Here is a 12,612-nt window from a genome sequence, read left to right as displayed (position 1 = left end):
GCATGCTATATATATTAGGCTTTTATTTTTAGCGGCTTTTTAACACCAGGCCCATGGACAACAGTTGAACATTTGCTTTGGCTAACACTGTCTCACATTAAAGCCCAACCTCCAGGTTAAACCCTACTGATCAATTATGGGTAGTTTACATCATTGGTATATAATTTCATTAAGGTGTGTTGTCCCTGTTCAAATGAAGTCTAAACTAAACTCTGGAAGACCTCCTGCATTGCCAAAGAAGGGACGCCCAAGCGCTTTGAACGACTACAGGCCAGTCGCTCTGACATCACACATCATGAACACAGTCCTGCAACACCTGGGTGAGTGACTCCTTGGACCCCGTGCAGTGACTGACTCTCGTCATTCACTACTGTTATCACTATTATCACTCTCACCACTGTTGGATCTTGCGTGTGATTTATTGTGCCTCAATCAAAGTTGGCAATTTGTTCATGTTGGTCCGCTATTATATAGAATATGCTGTTTTAGCGGATTTGTGCTGCAGATATTAACCCTTTGTCGTGTGGCAGTGAAAGTGTTAACCTTCTGTATTGTTGTCACAGTGAAAGGGTTAACCATTTGGTAGTGTGGTCGTGAAAGGGTTCAAATGTGCCACACGCTGCTCTGCTAGAAGGTCAATGATGGAGAGTCACTCACGCATTCGTGCTTCAACAACAGGGAGTCAGCCACCCAGTCAGCCACCCAGTCAGTCAGGTAGGGACATTCGCTCTTCTAGGCCGAACCCCGGGGTCCAACAAAAGAATCACTGAATGTGTCAGTTGCTCACCGTGGCCACATCCTGCTTGCTGCTGTCACTGAAATGGGCGGTGCCCACCAGGTAGAGCAGGCTGCCGTCGGGGGCCGTCAGCCGGGTGACCGTCTCGGGGAGCTCTGGGGACGACTGGCGCCGCTGGGCTCTCACCTGCCACAGCAGCTCCACCGCCTCGCTGTCCGCTGCGCAGAGAGAGAGAGGACACGGAGAGAGAGGACGCAGAGAAAGAGAGGACACGGAGACAGAGGACATGGAGAGAGAGAGAGGACACGGAGAGGACATGGAGAGAGAGGACACGGAGAGAGAGGACACGGAGAGAGAGGACATGGAGAGAGAGAGGACACAGAGAGAGAGGACACGGAGAGAGGACATGGAGAGAGAGAGAGGACACAGAGAGAGGACACGGAGAGAGAGGACGCGGAGAGAGAGGACACGGGGACAGAGGACGCGGAGACAGGAGCGTTAGCAAGGGATGGAGAGGAGACGAGACACAAAGAGACAGGAGCATTAGCAAGGGATGGAGAGGAGACGAGACACAAGAGACAGGAGGATTAGCAAGGGACGGAGAGTGAGACAACACACAAAGAGACAGGAGGATTAGCAAGGGACGGAGAGTGAGAGTGTGGGTAGTAGGGTTAGTAGCTTCTGTCTGATTGTGTAGGTACTGAGGGTAGTAGGGTTAGTAGCTTCTGTCTGATTGTGTAGGTACTGAGGGTAGTAGGGTTAGTAGCTTCTGTCTGATTGTGTAGGTACTGAGGGTAGTAGGGTTAGTAGCTTCTGTCTGATTGTGTAGGTACTGAGGGTAGTAGGGTTAGTAGCTTCTGTCTGATTGTGTAGGTACTGAGGGTAGTAGGGTTAGTAGCTTCTGTCTGATTGTGTAGGTACTGAGGGTAGTAGGGTTAGTAGCTTCTGTCTGATTGTGTAGGTACTGAGGGTAGTAGGGTTAGTAGCTTCTGTCTGATTGTGTAGGTACTGAGGGTAGTAGGGTTAGTAGCTTCTGTCTGATTGTGTAGGTACTGAGGGTAGTAGGGTTAGTAGCTTCTGTCTGATTGTGTAGGTACTGAGGGTAGTAGGGTTAGTAGCTTCTGTCTGATTGTGTCGGTACTGAGGGTAGTAGGGTTAGTAGCTTCTGTCTGATTGTGTCGGTACTGAGGGTAGTAGGGTTAGTAGCTTCTGTCTGATTGTGTCGGTTCTGAGGGTAGTAGGGTTAGTAGCTTCTGTCTGATTGTGTAGGTACTGAGGGTAGTATGGTTAGTAGCTTCTGTCCGATTGTGTAGGTACTGAGGGTAGTAGGGTTAGTAGCTTCTGTCTGATTGTGTCGGTACTGAGGGTAGTAGGGTTAGTAGCTTCTGTCTGATTGTGTAGGTACTGAGGGTAGTTGGGTTAGTAGCTTCTGGCCGATTGTGTAGGTACTGAGGGTAGTAGGGTTAGTAGCTTCTGTCTGATTGTGTAGGTACTGAGGGTAGTATGGTTAGTAGCTTCTGTCTGATTGTGTAGGTACTGAGGGTAGTAGGGTTAGTAGCTTCTGTCAGATTGTGTCGGTACTGAGGGTAGTAGGGTTAGTAGCTTCTGTCTGATTGTGTACTGTAGGTTAAGATAATTGTTCAGACACAACCAAGGAGAAAGAGAAAAACGTCCTTAGTTTACCATTAGTGACAGAGGACAAAGATAACACTTGGTTCTTACAAACCTTCGACTGGAAAAACTGCATTCTTGCCGTCTCATGCCAGATAGGATAATGCTGATTGATAACGCACCTTATGCTGTGGGTATGGGCCGCACTACATGGTAACGATGGAGCACTAAACAAACTGACAGTCTCACACCCTGGAGATGAGAGGCTAACAGCAACAATCTTGTCAGTGTTGGGGAGTAGCTTCACTACACGTAATTAAACTAAGTGTACAGTAAGTTTCACTACATTTCGCAGTAGCTTGCTGGTATCAACCCAATATAAATGACCAGTCATTTTAGTAGTTAATTACATTTTTCTTTACATTTTGAGGTGCAGTTAACTACTGGAACTACAATTCTGGCTGTCCTAAAAAAGAAAATAATTACATTATTATGATTGTTTATTTTAAATTTATTAATTTGACCACTGCCTCTCCTCTCTTGAGTGAATCTCCACCCCTCATGACCCTGTCAGTGTCATAACAAGAGGGTCTGCTCCGACAACTAAGCTGACGGACTCACTCTTTAGACTAGACCATTATTATAGTCGCATTGGTAAATGGTCTAAGAAAGGTGATCATTCAAGATAAATAAGTTTATAAAAAATTATATAATTACATTACTTCTTACTTACATTCTGGGAAGAACTCAGATATGGTTATTTGATGTTGGTTTATGTCTGGCAGGCAGATATATATCGATTAGTATGCTTACTTAGTTTTCACTTTCAATTGAAAAGTATTTTATAAAAAAAGTCATTGTGTCATAGATACTGCAGATGGAGTCGAAATTATGTAATTATTATGGTAACTGACTGTTGTGATCATGAATGCATGAAAGGGGGCCCCTGATGGGGGTCGTTTCTGATGCTTTGATGGCCAGTAACGGCATTCGTTTTGAACACTACACACGCTGATCAGATGGATCGCTATGAAAACATTGCAGGATCAAGCTGGAATTGACGTCAGATAGTCCTTACCTTTGATCGGGGCTATTCCAAAAAGAATATTCCAATTGTTTGATGTCCATCTGGTCCATCTGATGTCCATCTGGTCCACGACATAATCCGGCACAACACATGCATCGAGTGTCCCGGAGACTTTTCAATGTGATCGAGTGAACCTCTAGGCTTCCCTGTACTAACATTCTCCGCCCAGTGGTATTTAAATGTAACACACGGTCTAGAACAGGGTTTACTGCACTCTCGATACTGCCACCTAGCAGGAGCTGGTCGGTACTGCACCCTCGGGGTCCCAGTATGCCTTTTAACGGCAACATACAGGTCTGTGACATTGAATAGAATATTAAAATCGGACAAAATAACATATATATTGAACGTGGTTGGCGTTCAAAGGTTTTCGAGCAAACGCGTATATAAACGTTGTTGGCGCAGATTGAGTTAACACATTGACTGCCGTTCACGTAGATCTATGTTTCTGTCGCCCGAAGGTTGAGTGCCGGAAACGTAGATCTACGTTTCTGTCACGATATTCCTTTTATTATCTATTGCCATTCATAATTCAGCGGGCACCTTGTGCATACTGTCTAAATCACATTGCATGCGTGCACGAGGAAGGATAATAGTGATGATCTAGCGTTGATTTCAGGAAGATCCGATAATCAGGCGAAAAATGACAACATGTTTATTGAATTACACAAAAACGCTGTTTTCGTGTCTTTTCCCTGGAATTGCTCAGAAGCGGCCGGACTATGTTCATATTCAAAACGGTATAAAACGGAAATGTACGGCTGAAAAAATTATCAGTTTTTTGCACGTTGACCAGAAGCAGCTCAATGAGACTCTACGGCGTTATCAGACCCATAGCTATACTATAAAATATAGGTTTAGCTCTACAAAGTACAACTACGTTTACATGGGGTTAATGGACGTGGTCACTTCTCGGAAGGGGCGTGGCACTCAATGTGTTAAGCATCGCTGTGCATTGTTATTGCTGCCACTCTTCATGCATCTAGAAATAGATTTGCATGAATGAGTACTCGATCACTACTCGATCTCACTACTAGAGTAATTTGTGCGAGTAAATCAAATTTAAAATAAAATGTATTTGTATAGCCCGAGATCACATGGAATAGCCCCCATGGGATGTACAAGTATTCTTGTACAAGTCAAGAAGAAACATCACAATAGGTTCCTACTCGATCTAGGAAAACATCCCTAATATGTACACAGTACAAACAAAACCAAACAGTCACACACTTACAGAGGCCTGGGGGAAGACTTGGCAGCTCATCTTCAGAGGGGTCCTCTGATGGGCCGACTGACTCGTCCTGACAGAGTACAGCAAACAATAAGAGGCCTATCCAGCCTGACGAGAAAATGCTAATGCATGTCGTGTTTGTTTGTTTGTTTGTTTGTTTGTTTGTTTGTTTGTTTGTTTGTTTGTTTGTTTGTTTGTGTTTGTGTGTGTGTGTGTGTGTGTGTGTGTGTGTGTGTGTGTGTGTGTGTGTGTGTGTGTGTGTGTGTGTGTGTGTGTGTGTGTGTGTGTGTGTGTGTGTGTGTGTGTGTGTGTGTGTGTGTGTGTGTGTGTGTGTGTGTGTGTGTGTGTGTGTGTGTGTGTGTGTGTTCAAGAGCTAAGCGCTTGCCAACTCTAATTGTGACACTCAGACATTAGCATTTTGCACAGGTCTAGCCTACTGCTTAAGGCAAATTATAGCAAGTTGAGTCTTCCAGAGATGGTGATGGGAGGTGCCCACTTGATAACCCTGGTGATGTGCTGGCTCTCACTGCCTATCAATTAGGGATAACCCTAACCCTAACCCGGGGCCGATCACGTGATTTTCCGAAGATCGGGATTGACAAAAAAAATTAAAATAAAAAAATCTGAATTTTTATTTTATTCAACAAACATGACCATGTTCACGTCTTAAACTCATACTGAGGCCTTAGTTTTGGTTTTAAATTGCATATCATCATTCATTTATTTATTGTCACACAGAGCAGACGAATTTTGCCAAAACAAACCAATAGTATCCAGCTGCAGAACGGCAGACCAGCCACACTCTCAGACCCAAATTACATTTTTTTTATTTTTTATTTTTTTATCCCAATTTCTCACATTACATTCACCCTGAATGTTGACGTTATCCAGGTGAAAAGTTAACTTCATTCAAGCGAGGCATTGCAATCTTTGACATAAATCATTTGATGTATAATTAAATCAAAGGAAATGCGTTTGGGTCTGAGAGTGTGGCTGGTCTGCCGTTCTGCAGCTGGATACTATTGGTAAGGCCTCAGTATGAGTTTAAGACGTCATGTTTGTTGAAAATATATATATATTTTTTTTGATCGGATCGGGAAATATCGGTATCGGTAGATACTCAAAATCACATGATCGGGATCGGATCGGGAGCAAAAAAACGTGATCGGGACATCCCTACTATCAATCTACATGTTTGGTTGTGGTGGCCACTGGAGGCCATGTGGTATGTATGTAGCATCAGCATTGTCAATAGCTGGAGCTCACGTTTGAACCATTTCCTCCTGCACCCACCCCGGCCTTACCCTAAACCGGGTTTGTATAGTACCCCCCCCCCCCCCCCCCCCCCACACACATGCATATATTAATATTATATATTATGACCTTTTTATTCCCCTCCCCTCAATTAGCATAGGTGTTTGGCAATGGGTTTGAGTTTCTTTATTGAACACTTATCCTTATCAAGTATCTTGTGTTTTATTATAAAGCATTTTGCATCAACAATTCAATGGCTTTAATTATTTAATTTATGATCACTTATATAACTTGGCAATGACAAAGTCAAGGTAGGATAAGAATGAACAAGCACAATATTAAAATGCTCTTCACAACACAGGGCTGTGCTGCTACATATGTTGATAGACAAGCTGCCTCATGTGTAGCCCCGCCTACTTCTGATAGACAAACTGCCTCATGTGTAGCCCCGCCTACTTATATGATACACAAGCTGCCTCGTGTGTTCACCCCGCCTACTTATATGATACACAAGCTGCCTCGTGTGTTCGCCCCGCCTACTTATATTATACACAAGCTGCCTCGTGTGTTCGCCCCGCCTACTTATATTATACACAAACTGCCTCATGTGTAGCCCCGCCTACTTATATGATACACAAGCTGCCTCGTGTGTTCACCCCGCCTACTTATATGATACACAAGCTGCCTCGTGTGTTCGCCCCGCCTACTTATATGATACACAAGCTGCCTCGTGTGTTCGCCCCGCCTACTTATATGATACACAAGCTGCCTCATGTGTAACCCCGCCTACTTCTATGATACACAAGGTGCCTCGTGCGCCTACTCCTGTGAGAACAGGACAGCTGTCAAAGCATTCGATTGACCTCAATGCAATCACTCACTAACACACAGGTGGAAATTTCCCCAAGGGGATCAATAAAGGAATATCTTATCTTATCTTAAAGTAACTAATTACAATTTCTCAAGTTACTGTAATTGAGCATTTTTTTTTCAAGTAACACTACATTTTTGAGTACTTTTAAAAGTATGTAGCCTACTTCTATTTGAGTCATTTTTTTTTATCAAATCTTTTTTATTTATTTATTTTTTCATCATGAAACAAAACATATCACAATACAATAATAATAATAATAATAATAATAATAATAATAATAATAATAATAATAATAATAATAATAATAATAATAATAATAATAATAATACATAAAAAGACATCCCAGGACAATAACTTAACACAACAAGACAATAATTGAGAGGGCGGCTACGTGGCGTAGTGGGCAAGGCACTCGCCACGAAATGCTGGAGACGCTGGGCTCGTCAGTTCGAGCCCAGCGCTCCACATTTGCTTTCAGTTTAGCTGGTCGTCCGTACTAATACACATTGGCCGTATTAGGGGGTGGGAAACTGATGGGTGGGGATCGGGCGTTGTGGACAGCGACTCCTACAGGTCGGTTGGTGCGCCTGCGCAGTAGAATCAGGAAGTGTCGGGGGCAGCGTGAGCCTCCCACGCGTTACTCCTCGCCACTGAGAGATCGAGCTGCGCAGGTGAAAAGATGCGACTGCTGTTACCTCAAGTACCGGAGGGGACTTGTTCTATGTATGACTTAGTCCACATTGCAGCCGGCTTGTGGGAGGCAAGAAACAGCGTCCGTGACAGGGGAGGGTTGAATTGGATGATACGAAATTGGGATGGGAGAAAATATAGAAAATGGGAGAAAAAGTGGATAAAAAAAAAAAGACAATAATTGAGACAGACTGTACAGTGATCATCCCAATCATTGAGTAATTTCTTAAGATTTGTACTACTACTTTGAGTACTACCTACCTCAACCTATAGTATACCCATATAAGTACAAGTATAAGTTATCATATAATTTATATGATATATCACTGTATGATAGTCATGTACAATAACACTGTATATACTGTATATATATTTATTTATCCATGTATCTATATGGATGAATATATCTGGGTGGTTGATGTGAACTCAAATCCAAAGTAAAATCTAAAATGTATGTCAAATGACATATAGTTGAATTACTTAAGGGGGAGGGAGGGAGGGAGGAAGGGAGGTTGGAAGGAAGGGAGGGAGGTTGGCGATTCTGCTTATTTGCTAGCTAATTAACTATCTAGCTGCTAGACCTGATTATTCTAGCCATATGATTCAGTGGGTAGTTCCTAGTGATTAGCTGTAGAACTCTGATGAGTTTGCACCGCTTTATAGAACCTACTATAGCCTACGTACACTGGTGTGACGGCCATTTCCACCAGTGTGATGCTGATTTCATGTCACACTATAGAACAGTGCTGTCTACTGTACTTTCTGGATGAAGAAGGACCCTTCTCAGTAATGGGATGCCCAAATGAATGCCTGTTCTATATTCACAGAATGGTGCCACACTAGGTGGACATCAGATTTGTGGACAAAAAGTAATGTGTCATAACTATTTGGAGTGGGGACATGAAGGCTAAATAACCTATAGTCTCATAAAGTAAACACTGTTGAATGTATTTGGTCTTATATATTTTATTTAATTACAGTTGTTTGAAGATCAGCAATGTTACCATGGACAGTCACACCAGTGAACAACGGTCATGTTTCAAACTAAATATTAACTCGTGAATTACAGATGTATTTGTTTAAGAAGATTAAGTTGTTGAGATTTAAATAAAAGATTACCAATGATTATTTATGTGTCACCGTAAAACACAAGAGTGGAGCGTCACGTCAACCAACCATCTGCATTTATTCCTGTTTACATACAGTACCTGTATACCCACTCTGTGCACTTTACATGCACTTTATATTATAACTATATATATCCCATAGTACTACCTACTCTTATTAATTATACAAGCTGGCCAGTATGGCTTAGTACCATTACCATAGTGTATTTATACTTGTAGTTATATGCTGTACATAATAATACTGTAACATATATCAGATTAGCACATGACGGCAACTGTAGTCATCCCCCATCCCCACCGGTCCTGCAACTGTGATTCCGGAAAAGCTCTCCGTCCTCCCTCCCCCCCACCGCCCCCTCCCCTCAGGGTGCTCCGAGATACACAGACTCAAGGCTAGTTTAACATGTCTCAACAAATGTGCATGTTTGTATTAATTAATGATTGTGCCATTATTGCTATCAAATGTAATGATTGTGAAATATTTCTGTAATGAGTTGTATGTGTATGTATCAAGCATCCTTGACTTCCAGGGACAACGATGTAAATAAGTCATTGGCTTTTTCGTTCCCATCCTTGACAAAAGCAAATATGTGATGTAATGATCTGTATATATGTTTTGTTGTCTAAATAAATACCTATCACTACCTACCTACCCATAAACTTCACGTACCGTAAGTATCAGTACTAACCTACTTGAGTGATATAACATTAGGCACACACACACACACACATGTAGGTAATGTAATGTTAACTTACCTCCGAGTTGTTGTCTTCTTGGTCCATAATTCTTGCACCGAGAGCTCTAAGGATGAGAGATATGAGAAGCAGGAAGAAGAAGACACCCGTCTACTCTAGTGGATACTGTTTCCTTTCCACTTCACATTGTACATCTAGCTGCTGGCGTTAGCTTGGTTTGGCAATCATTTAGTCTACTGTAACTCATGTGACGTCGTGCACACTCACTGTGATGTTTGTGTAGCAGAGGGATATTAATCATTTAGTCTACTGTAACTCAGGTGACGTGGTGCACACTCACTGTAATGTTTGTGTAGCAGAGGGATTAATCATTTAGTCTACTGTAACTCATGTGACGTGGTGCACACTCACTGTAATGTTTGTGTAGCAGAGGGATATTAATAATTTAATCTACTGTAACTCATGTGACGTGGTGCACACTCACTGTAATGTTTGTGTAGCAGAGGGATTAATCATTTAGTCTACTGTAACTCATGTGACGTGGTGCACACTCACTGTAATGTTTGTGTAGCAGAGGGATTAATCATTTAGTCTACTGTAACTCATGTGACGTGGTGCACACTCACTGTAATGTTTGTGTAGCAGAGGGATTAATCATTTAGTCTACTGTAACTCATGTGACGTGGTGCACACTCACTGTAATGTTTGTGTAGTCTACTGTAACTCATGTGACGTGGTGCACACTCACTGTAATGTTTGTGTAGCAGAGGGATATTAATAATTTAATCTACTGTAACTCATGTGACGTTGTGCACACTCACTGTAATGTTTGTGTAGCAGAGGGATTAATCATTGAGTCTACTGTAACTCATGTGACGTGGTGCACACTCACTGTAATGTTTGTGTCGTCTACTGTAACTCATGTGACGTGGTGCACACTCACTGTAATGTTTGTGTAGTCTACTGTAACTCATGTGACGTGGTGCACACTCACTGTAATGTTTGTGTAGTCTACTGTAACTCATGTGACGTGGTGCACACTCACTGTAATGTTTGTGTCGTCTACTGTAACTCATGTGACGTGGTGCACACTCACTGTAATGTTTGTGTCGTCTACTGTAACTCATGTGACGTGGTGCACACTCACTGTAATGTTTGTGTCGTCTACTGTAACTCATGTGACGTGGTGCACACTCACTGTAATGTTTGTGTCGTCTACTGTAACTCATGTGACGTGGTGCACACTCACTGTAATGTTTGTGTCGTCTACTGTAACTCATGTGACGTGGTGCACACTCACTGTAATGTTTGTGTCGTCTACTGTAACTCATGTGACGTGGTGCACACTCACTGTAATGTTTGTGTAGTCTACTGTAACTCATGTGACGTGGTGCACACTCACTGTAATGTTTGTGTAGTCTACTGTAACTCATGTGACGTGGTGCACACTCACTGTAATGTTTGTGTAGTCTACTGTAACTCATGTGACGTGGTGCACACTCACTGTGATGTTTGTGTAGCAGAGTGATTCATCTGAGAGCCACGTAGCATTACGGCCACAATAGCCAGTAGCAACTGACAGCTAAGGTTAGCTAGGAAGTTTGCAAAGCAAGTCAAATTGGCAAAAGTGACAACCACCATAGCAGGTCTGCTAACGAACGTTACCTAACGTTAGATGCCGATAGGCATATAGTCATCTGAGCATTTAAACTAGTGTTTACTGTTAGCTAGAGTTTTGCTAGGCGGAAGTCATTTGGTTTAGCTAGCTGTTAGCTGTTTGGCGTTAGCTAACGTTAGCTGTAGCTCGTGCAAATAAACCAGCTAATGTTGACGTTTGAAATCATAGCGCTACTCTGTTATTTCAGAAGGAAAGTTCACTCAAGTCACCACTCTCAAACACAATGCGATACATGATGAAGATATATCAGGTACATTACATATTACTAGGTGATGTAAAACAAACATCACTTACAGAGCAAAGCCAGCCCGTCTGTCAGTCTGCTCCTTTGAAACTAGCTGCTAGCGCACACATACACGTCTGTCTGACAGCCGCGGTGCATTCTGGTGCTTGTAGTCATTGATTGACAGACGTTTTGCCTGAGTGATTGATTGATTGAACATTTTATTAACAGATTGCAGAATGGGTACAGTACAGCTCAATACACACAATTGTTAAGGGGATGCAGACCAGAGAAAGACTTTCGTCTTGTTTACATCAGGGTCCCCCATTTTCATCATCAACGTTTGCTTTGGAAATAACAATCTAAACGTACGCAATTTATTTTTGAACAAAATGTTTTATTTAGCATCACTACGTCATATATATTAGACAAAACCTCTGGCCCTTCCACTACATGGTGTGCCTATATTAGTCTCGTGACACGTGTGTGTAGGTTATGTGTCTGACAACTTCAGTGTGAAAATCTTTCATGAAGGTTTACCCAGAAGATGTGATTGAGCAGAACTGTTATGTACATAACACGCTCTTGTACAATTGTGCTACAGGTCATAAAGTGCTTTTGGATGCATTTGGTGTGCTTGAGTACTAAGTAGTCAAACAAGCAGTGGGGCAGTGAGCCAACCAGTTCATGGAGTAATATTCCTCCCAGTTGTGTAATGGTTGAATGTGGATATACTGCTGCTGAAGTGTGTATAAGGTATCCCTAACCCACCAATATTTGTAAATAGTTATTGGTTGATAGGTAGGCTAGGCTAGATACACTCTGCCTCATAGAGGTGGATTCAGCACAGCCTGCATAGGCAGGTTAGGTTGGTGCAGCCATAGTATTTGTCACATTGGGTATCAACACTGAAAACTGCACCTGCCCTGTACACAGTAAACGGAGGTCGGTGTAGAAGTTATGAAAGGTAGACACACATGGCCTTGTACACTGACACACCTGTGCTATCATATCTTAAATACTTTTTATAAATAAGAATAACAACTCTACCATAGCTACTAGTCTACTTTTCATTCATTCACTTTTTTTGGATGGTTGATGTCAGCACAATGGGAAACATGGCAAAATGACTGACCATAACATTCGATCACATTCAGTGGTAATGGATGATATTTATCTTAGTGTTGTCGAGGTTTTATATATGTATTTTCTTCCCCCACATCTGTCCTATAACCATTCCAAACCACAGTTGTATTCATCCCAAACAGAAGAAAAACCATCCCACATCCAAAAAAACATCATGAACTAATCTACTGGACCATCCCTTAATCTATTTTGTACCATCCTAAACACAATTTATTTACCGTCATCAGGACATTGGGATGCCATTAACTTCAAGCCTTGA

The 12,612-nt window shown here is 42.2% G+C and overlaps 1 protein-coding gene across 1 annotated transcript in view; it reads right to left on the bottom strand.

The window, feature by feature from the left end:
• trabd (TraB domain containing) overlaps positions 1-11,304 on the bottom strand; it is a 35,891-nt gene extending 24,587 nt beyond the window's left edge. Inside the window, exons 1-4 of the mRNA XM_084334868.1 lie at positions 11,279-11,304; positions 9,367-9,412; positions 4,669-4,735; positions 788-954 (exon numbers count right to left, since the gene is read on the bottom strand). Of these exons, the coding sequence (XP_084190994.1) occupies positions 788-954; positions 4,669-4,735; positions 9,367-9,393 (261 nt within the window). The 5' untranslated portion in view covers positions 9,394-9,412; positions 11,279-11,304. The remainder of the gene's footprint in view (positions 1-787; positions 955-4,668; positions 4,736-9,366; positions 9,413-11,278) is intronic.
• Between the last annotated feature and the right edge of the window lie 1,308 nt (positions 11,305-12,612).

Source organism: Notolepis coatsorum (assembly GCF_963971535.1).
Source record: "Notolepis coatsorum genome assembly, chromosome: 18".
In the NCBI taxonomy this organism is placed as follows: Eukaryota; Metazoa; Chordata; class Actinopteri; order Aulopiformes; family Paralepididae; genus Notolepis; species Notolepis coatsorum.
The sequence above is the reverse complement of the archived record's forward strand: the minus strand, read 5'-3'. Positions and strand labels throughout refer to the sequence as shown.